The 17,950-nt window shown below is 44.0% G+C and overlaps 1 protein-coding gene across 2 annotated transcripts in view; it reads right to left on the bottom strand.

Annotated features, from left to right (window-relative positions):
* Positions 1-16,071, bottom strand: part of efnb1 (ephrin-B1) — a 185,197-nt gene extending 169,126 nt beyond the window's left edge. Inside the window, exon 1 of one of the 2 annotated variants that reach the window (XM_078211430.1) lies at positions 15,436-16,071. In XM_078211430.1, coding sequence (XP_078067556.1) covers positions 15,436-15,554 — 119 coding nt within the window. In that variant the 5' untranslated portion in view covers positions 15,555-16,071. The remainder of the gene's footprint in view (positions 1-15,435) is intronic. The other variant, XM_078211431.1, reaches the window with a different exon arrangement.
* Between the last annotated feature and the right edge of the window lie 1,879 nt (positions 16,072-17,950).

The raw sequence follows: 17,950 nt of genomic DNA, 5'->3' as shown, positions 1-17,950 counted from the left end.
GAAAAAGATTCCCCTGTGATTTTAACAAATTCATTATGGAAGAAATTACTAGTCAGTGCTGGATGTCAATTGTTGTTTGCTACAGAGAAAACAGTCCCTGACTGTGAGACCTTGTATTACATATTATCTTCAAAGCAACATCACCCAATGACATCAAAGAAACCAGTCCACAACAAGAGAATACAAACAGAAAAGCTATCATTTGTGGGTGAAAAATGCACCAAGAAATACCAGATGCATGTCGGTAATTGTTCCTTGGAGGAAAGGGGTGGGTTCAGACACCAATCACCAATTCAAGTTTGTTATCTAGGAATGTCCCACAAACCACTGAAGCAAATTCAAACAGTGTACTATAGATCTAGGTCTCCTGTACCCATGTGGCACACAGAGTGGCACAAAAGCCTCAAAATCACTGCAATTCAAAAAAGTACATAATTAGACTAGTTTAAAATTCATCAAAATCCACCATGACCCCAACAATTGGCCGAAAGAAATTCATTCACCAAAAGTAAAATAAAGCAAACAATAACCACGTATATAAGTAACACTGTCATCACCAGGACTTAGAGAGGGGATACTTAGGTTGTTTGGAGACAGCACTTTAGTTGTGAAATATTGGGCTGAAGCACAAGTACAGGAACCAAACTGAAAGTGGGGTGGGGGAGGGTAATGGAGAGAATAAAGGAACATGCTCTCCCTTTGTTTCATATGTTTTTATTGAAGATTTTTAATCTTTTACAAATAACGCAACAAACTCTCAAAGATCGATACAGTACAGCAAGTCTATTTTCAAAGAAGTTCATGTAGGAAGAGACAGAAAAAAAGCCAACAGAGTTGGTTCAGATTATTCATTGGATTCAGCGCCTCCCATCATGCAAGTAATGAAAGGATATTTCGAAGGATGGGAGATATTAGGATAACAGGATACAGCCACAACTGGCTTAGCAGTGCACATACAATGTCTTTTCCCAAGATATATAGTCTGTCTGTACCATAACAGGAGTTAATCAGAGATTCTATAACCCCCAACACAACTGAAATACAAAAAATACACGAGCCCATAAGTTCTAGGGGGGGTTTTCCTCACCCCTTGTGAGGACTTGTCATGCCCTACCTACCCCTTCCCCACCTTCCTGCAGTGGTGCTACTCATTTGAGCCATAACTGTAATAAAGGATATCAGGTGAAAAAGGCCACCACACTACATGCTAGGATAATAAGATGAGGAGACAGATAAAAATCGCGCAACTCTAATATCATACAACTTACACAACACACTCCTCAGAAGCGAGAAGTACACTACAGGATGCACTCCATTGAGGATAAATGGGGGTCTCTAGATTTACCAGGATATCAGGATAACAGGATAACAAGTGAAAATGTGTTACCATGCTCACTCACAGGATTGCCCCTATCAATGTGATAAATCATGTAACAGGATCAATTAAGACATGAAATTACAGAGGATACATTCAAAGATTAACTGAACTGCACAAAATGACACTAAACAGGATAATTGGTGAATTTGTCTCTAAGCTCAGTTACAGGATTGCCCCATCAGCATGAAAGAAGCACAACACAAGAATATAATTATACAGGTACAGTCCAGGATTAATGAGGAACTATGAATCGCAATTTCGAATCATTGCCTTTCATGGATTCTAAACATGCTGAAGCCTCAGCAGGATTGTCGAACGTCTTGATGGCCCCTTCGAGGGTAACCCTCAGGACACTAAGGCTTCTACCTTCTGCTTCACTGAGCCTCCTGCAGGTATTCTGCAGTTCATCCGAGTGAGCATTAATTTTCTGTGTCAAAATACCAAGTTTGTCTGTAGCTTTGATAATGTTTGCAGTGATCTCCCGCAAGGCCTTTAACAGCACTGGACCCAGAGCCTGCTCGCCAACCAGGTCGCCATGCTGAGGGCCCATCTCCGCCCTGGCTGCCTCTGACTACTCCTTTTTAACGAGGATTTTCCTGACACCCCTCAGCATTTTGTCATCACAGTACGGGGAATGCACTCCAGGATAAAGTGATTATGAGGTGTGCATCAGGATGAAAGGAAAGATTAAAAAATGAGTAGCACCAGAGCCTGCGGAAACATGATTATTCCTGCGCTCGCATCACGTGATTCCCCACCCCCGTCGTTCTCCCTGATTTTAATAAAACACAAGGATTTTTCTCCAGTTCTAAACATGACAGTGGACATGCCTTGTCGCAACTCTTCTGGTGTGAAATACTGCTACGCAGAGGTCTGCCACTGGTGAGAATGAAAGTAATTGGAGGTGGTGATTGAAAAGTGACTTAAGTGCAATTCTCTCACAATATGCTTGCTATCAATATGCTAAAGATACCTATGGGAACACTTATACTTGTAACACATCTAGGGTTGTAGATCATGATAATAAACCATGCAAACTCTCCATTTCTTGAATCCCTTGCTGCATCATTGTCACCCTGCATTCATGATAAAAAGAGCAAAATTGGTTAAAAATGGCATTATTCCCTCCAATTTCCCATTCCTCTACTAATTCAAGCTAGAATATAGATCATGTGCAAACCAAACATGAGTGTCAATAGACTTACAGCCAGGGCTACGTCACAGCTAAATTCAATCAAATCCAAGCATAATCTCAGCAATTAGAGTAATTTCCATGCTCCAGTGAGTGTCCTGTTTTGTGCATTCCAGTGAAGCCCAATCTCATTAAAACTTCAAGACCTCCCTCTCAAAGAAAGGCACCACAAACAAAATAAATACCTGACATATAAAAAATAAATTAACAGCAGCCAACTTTCAATTAATGCTTATTAAATCAGGATTAACAAATCCCTCTATTTTACTAACTTGTTTAACAAAGCTATGTTAATAGGTTTCATATCAAATCAAACATTTATGTTAGGGATGTTCTATTGACAATTAGTATCTAAAAGTTTAACTCATTTGCAATTAGAACATTGCAATCTGCTTTAGATAGAAGCTGAGACTTGCAAGCAGAGGCTAAATAATACAGTATATAATGTTGCTTTAAATCTCAATGAAGTTATTCCTCCATCGGTTTTGGATTACAAAGAACCCTAAAACAAACTCAAAATAACAGCGCTGGCTTTTCAGTTCCATAGCCCAGAAGCAAAGAGACTCATGCAGCCATGCCAATGAAACAAACAGGCTAATCAGCAAAGCGTGGAGCAAAACTGGGATAAATGACGTAAATTTTTTTATAGCACTATTTTCTTTTAATGTAATAATAGAGAATTTATCACAGCTGCTTTGTGGTCAGCTGCACATAACCACGTCCTACATTCCAAACAGAACTCCAAACCAGTGCAGAATTACATACATGGGCTATTCACTCACACTATACAGAGCTCCTGATCCAAGCACAATATTTAAATACAAACTCATGAGGCAAGCAAAAGCATTCTGCTCTAATTATCTAACAATTAATACTCGGCATTATGAAATGCAGCCCATCCCCAGCCAAGCTTCACCTGGAGACCAAAGCACACTTTGCAACTCTAATCACTTTTATGTTAATTTTTTTGAGGTTTTTTTTTGCTGTGGTGTTTGTTCAGGCTGAGCTACTGAGCGAACAGTTAAGTAGGGCTGTGGGAGAAAAAAATTGCTAAATGTGCTTTTTATCTGTTCTGTATTAAGAACCCTGATTCAAGCAAAGAATTTCTTGGCAAACATACTTAGTGTATCGGAGATCAGAATAACAGAAAAACTACAGGATATCACAGGGTGTGGTGTGTTTTTCTTACTTTTATGATTAAGTATAAACTTCTGAGTTTTTCAGATTGCACCCATTTATTGTGATGGACGTTAACTCCAAAAGAAATGTGAAAATATATATAACTTGCAAAGAATAGATTTTCTTATATTTAATTATTGCAACAGAACAATTGCGGTGATGTTCAAACATGCACTTAAAAAAACACTCCATTCTTATGCTGGATCTGCCAGTTTCTGCCACAGTTCAGTACAATAAGTACCAATCATCTCCGACAAAACTTAGCCAAAGGGATATACTTCATATGAGCCCAACAGTGTGTGTTAACAGAAACAGAAAATGCTGGAGAATCTCAGTGGGTCTGACACCATTTGTCAAGAGAGAATAGAACTAATGTTTCGAATTGGTCATCCAGACTCAAAACATTGGCTCTATTCTCTCTCCACAGATGCTGTCAGACCTGTTGAGATTTTCCAGCATTTTCTGTTTTTGTTTCAGATTCCAGTATCGGCAGTAATTTGCTTTTATCTTAGTGCGTATTAATTGGTTATCCAAATCAGCGCACAGCTCAACTAAATTCAATTCTGTCCTTCAACTTTTAAGTACTTGGTTTAGTTGGATCACATTCGGTCGCAGTAGGTCAGGTTTTGTCTTTTCTTATCCCATGATGTTAAGGACAATAGAGTCTGGTACCACAGCACCCTGCCTCAGTTTAGCTAACTCAGCAAAGATTGACCATCAAGTCTGATACCTTCCTAGTCTAGATACTTTAGATGGTGCATTTAGCCACCGAGCCAATAGGAGCAGCAACTGTCTAAATTCCTGGACAGAAATTTACACTGGGACACCTCAGTGAACCTTAATGGAAACTGAAATGTACTCCTATTCATTCACCGCTCTTCCCAAGCATTATTGCAATGCACAGTTAGACATGCCTTTGTCATGCTGAGGCTCTTCAGGTTTAGGTAGCAGGACAATATCACTGGAGTAAAAATTAAAAGCGTACAAGGAATGATCTGTAACCCTCACATTTATTCATAACTTCACATCCTGTGTACAGAATAACAGCCTCCTGCATCAATCTAATCATGTGACAGGGGTGGGAAATGCAGGAGACTAAAGCGGAAGTTACAAACTTTGTAGGGATGTATCTTTTAATTAAATTTCTCTAAACTTTCTCTAAACAACCAAATTTTTGGTGTATTAACTTTTTGGAGCCTATTTGATTTTTGAGAAATGGGAGAGGGATAATCCCACACTGGGGTTCAGATCTGGATGAAATTTATTATTTTGTTCCTTTGCCCATCCAGTGCTTCAACTTGAAGACAGCCCAATATTAATTTGATGGGACATTAATTCAAGGCCTTGGCTGAGTCAGCTATTCAAAAGCTGTTTTTTTATATTGTCCCTGTTTCAGTTCAGATAAGCATCCATACACTGCTTTCTGACACTTGCAAGACTATATCCAGGTCCCTTATTCTGGCAGCAGACTCATCCCTCATCCAACAGCGTAAAAATAGATGAATTTGTTCATCTAATCTGGTACAGTGTTTGTTTACATAATAGTCATTATAATTCATAGTACGCTTAAAAACGGAGTAATTTCTGAATAAGGTGTTATACAGATTGAGATATTATTTATTTGATCTGTTCAATTCCAAACTTCTGTTCATTTATTTTCGGATTATAGCCTTTAAACACCACTTAAAACATGGATTATTACTCAAATTGTACATCTTATTGGACTGAGCTGCACTGTGTTTAAAAAGCAAGGCCAGAATTCTCCCCAAAAAATTCGAAGTGTTGGATTTGTGTGAAAATGGGAGTAATTCACGCTGTTTTTTTAGTGGGAGTTCAGAGAAGAATCTCCCACATTCTGTGCACTGCAGAGGCCACCAGTATGAATATCATTAAATTACAGGGAGCGGAGCCCATTCCCGCTGTAGAGGCTGAAATCAGCACTTTGAGTGGGACACTGTGTGTGCGCCGATCTGTCAGTGCATGTGCAGTGGCCCCGCACTGCCGGCCTCCCGATTACTGGCCATCTCTACAACCCCCGCAATGCTGGCTCTCCACACCCCCCCCCCACCCCCGCCACAGCCCGATTGCTCCCCCCCGACCATTCCTGGACCCAGCCCCGACCCCCCTCCTCCTAGCCTGCCGCAATCTCCAGCCCCCCCTCCCCACAACAGTAACCCCCCCCAACACAGTGCCCCCCCCCCACAGTGCCGCCCTCCCCCCATCTGCCCTGATCACTGGCTTTCCTCCTTCCCCCACAGATCCCGACTGCAGAGCGGCAGCTGGACCCCCCACCCCTACCAATCGCCCTTTGGCCTCGGCCCCATCAGGCCCTGGCCCCCTGATGGGCAGTGCTAAGGTGCCCCCTGGGCACTGGCACTTTGCCCCTTGGGCAGTGCCCGGGGGCCCAGACTGGCACTGCCAGGGTACCAATGGAGAGGGGGCACCCCAGCATCCAACCCTCTAAGGGACCCCGATTGCCCCCCCTGCCCCCTTCCCTCCAGCCAGTCAGGCTGCCAGTTGCCTGGAAATGGGGAGCTACTGTAAACCCCACTGGAGTGAAATATTCCTGGCGGGGAGGACTTGAGTCTCGAGCCTGCTAATTGCATTTAAATGATATTAAATGGGATTTAAACTAATTACCCCACCTCCCCGCCAATTTTCGGTGCAGAGCAGATGCCGGAAATCTGGCATTGGGAGACGCTATCGCGGCGGGAAAGCATGCACGAATCCAGCTCATCGCCCGCCGCAGTATTTGCACTCCCCCAAATCTCAGCTGTTCAGCAAGCTTTGTTAAAAAATACACCATAAAAATGTTAACATTATATTTTATGCTGTTAGCACTGCTGCCTCAGCCCCAAGGACTCGGGTTTAATTCCTGGTTTGGTTCACTGCTTGTGTGGAGTCTGCACAATCTCCCCGTGTCTGCGTGAGTTTCCTCTGGGTGCTTCAGTTTCCTCTCTCAGTCTGAAAGACATGCTGGTTAGGGGAAATGGCCATGCTAAATTCTCCCTCAGTATACCCAAACAAGCACCGGAATGTGGTGACTAGGGGATTTTCACAGTAACTTCCTTGCAGTGTTAATGTAAGCCGACTAATAAACTTTTTTAAAAACCCATTTTGCTAGTTTTCCTTTGAATTTTCTCTCTCTTATCCTGAAGACATTATTGGCCCCTAACTTTGATGCAGTTCCAAACAGACCAACATGCAATTGGTTTAGACAATGCGTCAGCAGGATATCCAACAAGAGGGGCCATCAATGCCAAACCCATCCCTGCCTCACGTAAAAACAGACACAAATGTTCTAAGGCTTGAATAGCAGTCAGGAGGTGCTTCCCTCACTCCCTGTCCCAGAGGGGCTGAGGCCAATGTTGCAATTTTATCACCAGCTAATGGAGCACAGACAGGACCATCCTGCTCCACTTTGGCCCAGACACTCAGCATCTAAAATAGTTGACCCAATAGGTCAATCAGTACTTTTGTTTTGATGCTATGATTATTAACATTATCCATGAGAATGCAGGAAGACAATGGCTTTTGGTTTATAGCTAGCAAAAAATGAGAGATCGGAGGAAACAAGATATGGCAAGCTTGTTGTGTGTTGCATAGTTTAACTAAAACCTGAGTGATTCACACAGATTACGATACATTTAAATGAGTTAATAAGGGAGAAGAGGTGCCCTTTTGATGTTGAAAAATATAAAGCTGTTTTTTTAAGGAGCTATACTGTTACTGTGATCTTGCACCTTCAATCGGAGACAATCTGACTGACCCAAGCAGCAAAAGTGATTCTATATTTAAAAACCCTTTGGGTGAAATGTAATCTGGGTCCTGAACACCTCATACCTAATTAAATATCAACAATCTGCAGATTAAAGGAGTCTTACACTTCAATTTTGGTTGAACTCAAGTGTTTTAAATTTAAAATGGCATTTAACAAGACAGGAGCTCAACATTAATAACATTTTCCTTCAGAATAGAAAGTGATATTTTGAAGAAATTGTTGAGACCAGTTCCACATTTGATTAGTTTTGGTGTCCATCTCCTTTAAGATGTGCATCTTTCTTGAACTTTTTTTTTGCATGCACCTCAGATCATAACTTTCATTCCTTGCACTCTGCTGTGTCTAGTCCAGCAACTTTGTTTTTACATCCTTCAACTATCCCATTTTAATCAGGCATTAAGCAGCACTGCAGAAAAAAGCAGCAAGCCTTCTAAGACTGCTAATTTGTCAATTGTCGAAACTGCACTGCACTTTCCTCCCCCAGCATTAACCCAAAGTTCACTCTATGACACGTTGCTGGTTGGATCAGTCATTTTATAGCATCTGCTTAACAGAGCTTCAGCTCTGATACAACACAGGGATAGCTGATTGCCGCTCCTAACTCCGTCATGGCCAGCTCGGTGGCACAGTATGGGCAGCTCGGTGGCACAGTGGTTAGCATTTGCTGCCTTACAGTGCCAGGGACCCGGGTTCAATTACGGCCTTAGGTGACTGGAGTTTGCACGTTCTCTTCGTGTCTGCGTGTTTTTCTTCTGGGTGCTCCAGTTTCCTCCCACACTCCAAAGATGTGCGGGTTAGGTAGATTGACCATGCTAAAATTGCCCCTTGGTATCAGGAGGACTAACAGGGTAAATACATGGGGTTATGGGAATAGGGCGTGGGTAGGATTGTGGTCAGTGCAGACTCAATGGGCTGAATGGCCTCCTTCTGCACTGTAGGGACTCTATGTTTCTGTCCCTCTTTTGCTTTGTTATGGTACAACTCTGTTTGAGGTGCTCTCTAACTACAACCATGTTGCATTATCCTTCCCAGTAAACTTTGGCACAGCATTTAATACAGCAGCTCATGCAATTCTCCTTAATCACCCCTCCTTTGGTGCCTAATTCAGTGGGACTACCCTTTCTTTCTGCATAACCCAGTAATTATTTACATTGCTGCCCTGCACTAGTAACTCCAAAATATCCAAAGTTGTTTTCCAGCCAAACGCTGGCCTTCACCCTTAATATCTGCAGGCATGGGATCAGCTTCCACATGTATGCTGGCACCCCAGCTTTATCACTTCAAAAGCTTTATTAACTCTGCGACCATATCCGTGCTTTCATATTGTCTGTCCATTATCAAGTCATGGACGCGCCACAGCTTTCCCACCTAATCATTAAGAAGCTTGAACATATTGTTCCCAGCCCTGGCTGAAGGATGCACTCCCTAGTCACGGATTCCATTGCCCATTTGAGCCACTCAATCAGACTGGAAAACAGTATGATGCTATGGAGTCTCCTTCAACTTAGTTTAGCTTCAATTTCCACATCCTATCCTTCATGAACAGTGTCTTTATGGGCTCATTCATCAATGCCTTCCTCTATCCCTCATAAGCCCCAGTACTACTAAAATTCTTATTCATTCCTCTGGCATTTCTAGACTTCATTATTCCAGTACCTCCCTTTCTCCATAAGCTTCAACCTCAAGTCTCCTCAAAAATTAGGTCATGTTCACTTATTACCTCTCCCCGCACCCACCAATCCTCACGGTCCTACACCGACTCTGCCTCCATCCCAAAGCAGTACATTTAAACCTCATCAAATCCCTCCACAACCCTGTCCACCCTGTCATCTCACCGTAATCCCCTCACGCTGACTCTTCCTTTTCACATCTTCCCTCTTGCTTGCCCATTACTGGTAGCAGAGTCTTAGGCAACTTTGGTCCCACAGTCTCCCTAAACCCCTTCATCTCTACACATATCTCTCCTCCTCTAAAGGCCTCACCATCTTTTTGAGAAGAATTTCAGTTGCCTCTTCTATCTCTTTTATAATGTTAATTAGGGTGACACTCGTCATCAATGATTTAACATTACCCTCCTTTTAAAGGGGCACAAACAATAAACTGTAAATTATAACTAGGTTCAAAAGACTTTAAAGCTTATTCGTTATTTTTACAAGTAGGCTTACATTAACACTGCAATGAAGTTACTGTGAAAAATCCCGAGTCGCCACACTCTGGCACCTGTTCGGGCACACTGAGGGAGAATTTAGCATGGCCAATGCACCTAACCAGCACGTCTTTTGGACTGTGGGAGGAAACCCGAGCACCCAGAGGAAACCCATGCAGAGACGGGGACAACGTGCAAATTCCATGCAGACAGTGACCCAAGCCGGGAATCAAACCCGGGTCCCTGGCGCTGTGAGGCAGCAGTGCTAACCACTGTGTTACCATAACAAGTAAATTGATGAAAATGTAACAAATTAAACCAAAATATCATTCCTGATGTCACCAATGCAATCCAGCCCCTCTGGTGTCCACCCCTCGTGGAATGCTTCAATGCACCAGTGGGCGCCACATGCTCCCTCTGCAGTGGCACCCAGCTGTGAATATAGCAATGGAAGAGAGGCAGGCAGTCAGGTCAAACATTCGTCCTAACCATGCGCTGCTTGGTGCTGTGGATGACTCCAATGACCAAGCCCAGGAGCAATTTCACAAGGAGGTCCATAGAACCACAGAAAGGTAATAGTACTAGAAGAAGCCATTCAGCCCATCTTGTCTGCACTGGTCAAAAAAGAGAAAAAAAATAAACAAGCCGCTCATTTTAATGCCACTTTTCAACACCTGATCCATAGCCTTGCAGGTTCCGGCACTTCAGAGACAGCTCCGGGTACCTTTTAAATGGGTTGTACATTTCACCCTCGGCCACCAACTTAGGCAGTGAATTCCAGACACCCACCACCTTCTAGGTGAAAAGCTTTTCCTTATATGCCCCTTAATCCTCTGCCAATCACCTTAAGTCCATGGCCCCTGATACATGATCCCTCAGCTAGAGGAAACAAGTATCTCCTTTCTACCCTATCTAGGCCCCTCATAAATGTTGAACACCTTAATTAGGTCACCCCTTATCTTCCTCTGTTCTAAGGAAAACAACCCTGGCCTATCCAGTCTCTCCTCATGGCTGCAATTTTGAGCCCTGGCATCATTCTTGTAAATCTCCTCTACACTCCAGAGGAATTATCTTTCTGTAATGTGGTGACCAGAAATGTACACAAAATTCCAGCTGTGGCCTAACCAGCATTTTATACAGGTCTTTCATCACACCCCTGCTTTTGTCTTCAATACCTCACCCAATAAAGAAAGCATTCCATGTGATTTCTTGGCCTTCCTTGTCCACCTGTCCCGCCTCCTTCAATGATCTATGGGCATGCACTCCAATTTCTGTCACTTGCTCAATCCTTTGCAATATCTTCCCGTTTATAGAATATTCCCTTGCTTTGTTTGCCCTCCCCAAACACATTACCTCACACGTCTCCAGACTGAATTCCATTTGCCACTTCTCTGCCCACCTACTTGCTTACTCGTCTCTCAACTGGACTATCAAAGATTGGGAGCGCAGAACTGAAGCACAGTGAGAAACTAACGAGTAGCCCCTTCGCAAAACAGAAGGACGACTTCAAACTCTTACACTCTAATTTATCCGGACAGAAGAAATTTCAGGCAGTCTAGTGATTCAAAAACCAATGGACAGAACTGCTCCGTGCATCCCTCTAGATGCCAGATCCTCAGTGGTCAGTTGCCTCTTTGAATCTCTCCGTCTATGGCTCAGGATCCATTTCTGTCTGTCATGCACCTTGATGTTTTGTCTTGTGTTACAAATGCTAGGTAACTGTGAGTTTTTGCTGTACCTCAGGAATGAGAGCTCAGCTCAGTTCGAGTGCAGTACTGCCAAAATTGTAAATTGAGGAGTTTGGATTTCACTGAGCTGAGTGAATGGGTTGGGCAACTCTAAATAAATACATTTTTAAATTTCGATGAAAATCGAGGCAAAGCCGCCACCTTAATGTAGATTTCAAAAGACACTGATGATTAACTTTTAATGTAAGATTACACGGTGGCACGGTAGCATAGTGGTTAGCACTGCTGCTTCACAGCTCCGGGGACCTGGGTTCGATTCCCGGCTCGGGTCACTGCCTGTGCGGAGTTTACACATTCTCCCCGTGTCTGCGTGGGTTTCCTCCGGGTGCTCCGGTTTCCTCCCACAGTCCAAAGATGTGCGGGTTAGGTTGATTGGCCAAGCTAAATTGCCCCTTAGTGTCCTGGGATGCATAGATTAGAAGGATTAGCAGGTAAATATGAGGGTTAGAGAGATTAGCGGGTAAATATGTAGGGATACGGGGATAGGGCCTGGGTGGGATTGTTGTCGGTGCAGACTCGGTGGGCCAAATGGCCTCTTTCTGCACTGTAGGGTTTCTATGGTTTCGAATAAAGGGTCTATTGGATTAAAGGAATGCAACCAACTGTAGACCTGTAGATCTTCTTTCATTGGCTGTAGAAAACCAAATATATTATAGGTTTGCATATATAGAACCATATAATCATAGAATCCTACAGTACAGAAGGAGGCCATTTGGCACATCAAGCCTGCACTGACTGCAATCCCACCCAGATCCTAGCTAGTCCCCCTGACACTAAGGGGCAATTTAGCATGACCAATCAACCGAACTTGCACATCTTTGGACTGTGGGAGGAAACCGGAGCACCCAGAGGAAACCCACACAGACACGGGGAGAACATGGAAACTCCACACAGACAGTGACCCGAGGCTGGAATTGAACCCGGGTCCCGGGCACTGTGAGGCAGCAGTGCTAAGCACTATGCTACCATGCCGCCCCTATTTTATTAATAATTGGTCTACAAATCAGTCATTGGATTAAATACTCTTGCGCATCAAGCTAAATGTGCAGATCAACCCTCTTGCAACTGCATTCCCTTTTATCTCCATGCTTCAGATCATTGCACAGCAGGTTCACAAAATTACCAACCGGTAATTAGTATAAATGGGGCACAGTGACATACCCAGATCATGCAATCAGAACAAAGAAAAAGTATTAGAAAGCATCTTTAGTGCTCGAGCCGCCTGTTCTGTTCAGTTCAATTGAGTAACTTTCAACAGCTCTCAGTGGGGAAGCTGGATACAGCAGGATATGACAAGGTCCTGCCTCTCAAGCTCAACTCATCTGTTCAGATTTCCCTAAAGTTCGCCAAGGGCGAGAAAGAAGTAGAGGTTGAGGGGCGGGGGGAAGGGGGTGAGAAGGAATACATGTCCAAATGATGGGTAGCTGCATCACGCCACCTGCTGGAGAGATGAGCATGTATTCCGACACCAAAGTCAAGAGGGGTGGAAAGTGAGTAAGAAATTCACCCAAACTCAAGCTATTGCCAGCAAAAATTCTTTAAAAATGACAACAGCAAAAGAAAATGAAAGATGAGTCTGATCTTTCAAACCTATGTATGTGAATGGACAGGATGAATGTGGCGTGTGAAGGAGAGAGAAAGAGACTGAGCGGGAGGAAATGTGAGCAAGACAGATTGCTTTCCAATTACTTTGAAGTGTTTTATTAACAGACACAACTGTACCAACTTGTGCTGGAAGACACATCTTTCACAGGCCTTTGGATGAATTATAAACTGTCAGGGGTATCTTATCAAGGACCCGGCTGTGTTTACCTTCGACCTCTTGCCCTCTGCTACTCTGAACAAAGTGGTCCGAGTATTTATTTCTCAGACCTGTGGGTTAATCAGTAATGTTTTCATTTCTCACTCCTGCCCCAGTCCTATTTCTATGTCAATTTCATTCTTGCAACGCAAAGGGGAAATACATTCATGGAACAGTTACTTTCCCGAAATGAGATTGCAGGTGTGACGGCTGTTTAATCCCTTCATTCCCTCCAACATTAAAGCACTATGAAACAATCATAGCAGGTGATTTGTTATTGCTCGAATCCACTCAAGAACTGCCAGTTTCACTGTGGCCTGGGACTTGCTTTTAAACGGCAGCGTGCAGGCAAACTGTGCCACACTTGGTAAGTGTTGAAATTCACAAGTTTCTGAATGGGTTGTCACGCCATGCAAAAACACCATGCCTCACTTCTCACCCCTCATTTTGAATGTGTTGGTATTTTGGAATGGGCATAACAAGATCGAGTGTTACAGACTGGAGTCTTCACCAACTGACACGGACACGTCCTGCTCATGTCAACACATCTTTTATAGCACAATATTCCAGTAAGATATGCCAAGAATACGCGCTATTTCATTTTGCAGTGAATACACGGTGCATTACAATGGACAGAATTCTACTGTATTGCATATAGTACACTGCACAATACATTCCAATGCAATGTGCAGTATAATCTTATCTTGAATGAATTGTACTGTATATTAAATGGAATGCATTGTACTCTTGATTTACAAGACTGCATTAGGAATGTTTGGTGTTTTCAGAGTGTGGGTGACCCATTACTTTCCCCCGACTTAGAATCTCCGTGTGTGCATGGTGCACCAATCGCCACCTTTCTTGTGCCTGCAGGCTGGCGGTGGGCACGGGTTCCTCGTACATACTCATCACCTTCAGGGAGAAAGTGCAACCTCTCTTCCCAAACTGGATACCGGTCACTGCGGCGGCAACAAATGCAAGCGGCCAGGGTGTGGGGGAAACTAGACTGTCTCATCATCCTCCCTCTTTGTGAAACTTACAGGAGCGAATCAATCCTGGTCAACTCCACAAAAATTGTTCACAACCGGTAACACATTCCAGTTTCACTTTTAAAACCCTGAAATGATTTTGACCCAAAATCAGAGATTTGCTCCGATCATTTCTTGTTCCCTTGGTTACTTTTAGGGGTTTCCCTGTAACAGATAGACTTTGCTGATCCCACCAGTTAGTAACCACTCCAGACTCTATTCCTTCCCGGTGATGCCGCTTGGAGTTTTACCCCGTGTTTTATTTTGCTGAAAAAGTTGCCGCGTGAATCGGTCTCCCAAACCAAACTTGCCAAAAACTTGAAGCAGAAGAGGAACGATCCCGCAACCGTGTACAAAAAGCTGGCTGGAACTAACTCCTAACGACGGGGAGCTTGTCCAATAGCCACATGGATTAAATCAAAAAAATACTATCATTAATATACACAGGGCGGTTAAACTCCCAATTGGTTCCAGTGGGTGAGAGAGGGATTGGCAATATTTGGACGCTAACTCGCGATCTTAACGATGGGACAAACATCCATACACTTCACATTAACAAACTTACATTCAACAAGAGAAAGACTACAACTCTGGTTTCACACACTGAATGGAGAGCATATTTTAAATATTGCTGCACAGAATTGGAACAGTATTTCTTTGTAGTTGAACAATCAACGATCCCCCCACCCATCCCACGATATTTCGCATTGTCCCCTCACAGAGAGGGTGATGAGATGTATGGAAGGTGAGGTTCTCGGCGAGAGAGAGAGAGAAATTACTCCTCTCTCTTTCCCCACCCCTGCAGAACAAAGAGCCAGATTCACGTCCACTTGGGTTTCAATTTAAACTGCAGCTACATAAGAAACGGGAGAGGGGACAGCCTCTCACTGCCGCCATCAAGAATCGATCGGGTTCTGCCCTCCCCATAAGTAAAAAAAAAAGTCGGCAGGGACACTTGTGATTCCCCGATTGCTGTTTGCATGTTTCCCCCTGATCAGGGAAGTGAAGAGACTTACAGTTTGTAATATCAACAGCCTGGCTCTCGGCACCTGGGGGTGGAGGGGGGGGGGTGACTCCATTCACAAAAACAGAACATGAAACTGCTTCCAGTTACAAAGAGCAAGCGGACTCTGACCGAGTTCCAGTACCTACCTAATGGAATTCAATTTGAATCAAACTTACTTTGCGTTCTGGGAATGCCAGGCGACAGTGTCCAAACTCTTGGCTAAAGGCAGAGCGCTCCTGCACAGCGCGAATACAACTCCCCAGTAATATTTCCACAGCGAGTCCCATTTAGCCATTCTCCAGGCTGAGGTAAGTCAGAAGGTGATCTCCGAGAAACGAGCGGATCTCTCAGGAATAACTGGCCCACTCTCTTGCTATTTGGGACTGTATCCTCAAGAGTTGTATCCCTCTTTGAATCGTATCCTTGTTTTTTTTTCTCTGTCTTTGGGGTGAAGGCAGGAATGTATCCCTTTTCCACAGGAACGTATCCCCTCTCTCGGGATTGTACCTTACTTTTCTCTTCCCAATCACTCCCGCTGGATCCGTGTGACGGCTCTTCGCCGTCTCTCAACTCCTGTGGTTGCCGTCAGCTTGACTCTCTGCTCCCACTGCTGTTCCTTTTACCCCCGTGGAGATGTCTCTCTGGGAGGGGAAAGCCCTCCGAAGGCTCAGCTCAGTGTTGGCTGCTGGCTGTCCATGTGCAAAACGCAGCGACTGGGGGGATCGCCTGCTCACTGAGTCGCTGTCACTCCCGGGAACTCTCGTTGCTGCTGCGGCACTCGCTTCTCGCTCACTGCCCACCTAACCTGCTCTACCTCCTTGTCCCGCCTCTCAGGCACGCTGCAGACACCACTCATCCTCCTACCAATCACAAACGCCTTCAGCCCCACTCAGCCAATCAACCCAAACCCGAAAGGGGTCCTCACGCCAGGTTCTTGAAGGCAGATTTCACATTGTCCCAATCCATGGTAAACTTTTATTAGAGCCGCTGGCCAGTTCATTCAAAACCACATTGTACAAACAGTCACCAACATCCCCCCAAAAAACCCCGCCTGATTGCAATTTACAATTGCTCCAAAATCACACATTTTAATTGCATCGAGATCATTCATTTGTAACACTTTTAAATGTTGGACAAGTTCAGTCAAATGTCCTTAATCTCACTTTTCTCCTTCCCTTCACCCGCATGAAGTTTATTAAAGATGTCTTTTTCTTTTACAGATTGAGAAACCATCACATTTCAGCGAGGAAAATAACATTTGCATTTGTATGTTCATTTGTAAATCTTTTGATGTTTAAAATGGTTCTTCGATAGCCGGCGAGAGAGAGAGAGATCCGCGGCGTTAGCCTCTGGCTGTGTGTGTGAGAGAGAGAGTTTCTGGCTACCAGAAGCTCGGGGCATTTCATCGAAACATCACTGAAAGAAGATGAAATAAAGTTACATTGGCACTCAATAAAACAAGAGCTCTCGGGATAAGGGGAACTGGTCACGGCTGATTGACAAATAGTTCGACCCCGTGATACATTACACTACAATTAAGCAGATAGGTTGGGAGCGAGTTCAGATATTGGAACAACGGAACAGATCCCCCCCCCCCCCCTCCCCGCTCCACTAAACATTTTTATAAAAGGAATAAATAAACAAGTCGAAACATAGTCTGTCTAACACTGACAGGAAGAAGCCAGTACTGTAACAGTGAGGTGACATGAATTCATTTTGAGCATTGTCGGTGTAAACTCGGTGAGAAGATGGAACCGAAAATATGTTATAAATCACACCGAGCTCAGCTGTTGCAAGGTACTGGAGCTAAGCCTGTCAGACCAGTAGTCCCTGTTTAAGTCCTGCTTTGTGCTAAGTTAGGTGATTGATTGGGGCAGTGAAAGCGATACTACAACCAGGCTGTGACAGAAAGCCAGTGACTGAAAACCTCACCTGGAATATTTACTGAGCTGGGGGAAAATAATGCAGCAGAAGGTGTGAGATGAAAAGAAGGCGAGGGCAGCCTCAAACAACGCAAGGAATGTGTTAACGTCGCTGGCCGTGGATTACTATAACCCTAAACTCGCACTGCCTCACCTTAAGCTTAGCCTTCTGATTCTTTGCTGAAGTGACCATTCTCTGTGTGGGAGGTTGAAAAGCGGGTGCCAAAAAGGTTGTTGGGCCAAAGGCGATACGAGAGAGACTCGTTCGATCCTGTGTCGATCACCGTGCGAGGCAGGCACACAGCAGGGTCACAGATAATGAGGAGGAGATTCCTTTTCTCTTCTCGATGTGAGGACATTGAGGCTAATTGCAGTATCCATTAAACAAACCTATTTGAGATGTGCCAACTCAGACTGGGAATTGAAACTTCCAAATGCAGAGCAGGACCGTTCAATGTTTTTATATAGTTTCCCTCTCTCCCCTTCCTCTGTAGATATTGCGTTGGTTCTATCTTTCACTGCATGTATGTCTGAGTGCTATTCTCTTTTTTAAATCCCTGACACATGCAAATTGAGTTTCCCCTTTCCGAACAAACACCTCTCGCTGTGGTGTGAGGGGTAAAACTCCCGTTGTGCGCTAAATCAGCACAGTTCCATTCTTTCGCAAAGCAAGGCACTGCTGTTCGGGAGCTCTGAACTCAAAACTTAAACTCCTTTCTGGGTCACTTGAGTCAAAAATATAAATCTAGGATTATATTTAGAAGCAGTC

The sequence above is a fragment of the Mustelus asterias genome, chromosome 4 (assembly GCF_964213995.1).
Source record: "Mustelus asterias chromosome 4, sMusAst1.hap1.1, whole genome shotgun sequence".
Taxonomy (NCBI): Eukaryota; Metazoa; Chordata; class Chondrichthyes; order Carcharhiniformes; family Triakidae; genus Mustelus; species Mustelus asterias.
This window is presented reverse-complemented; position numbering and strand designations above follow the sequence as displayed.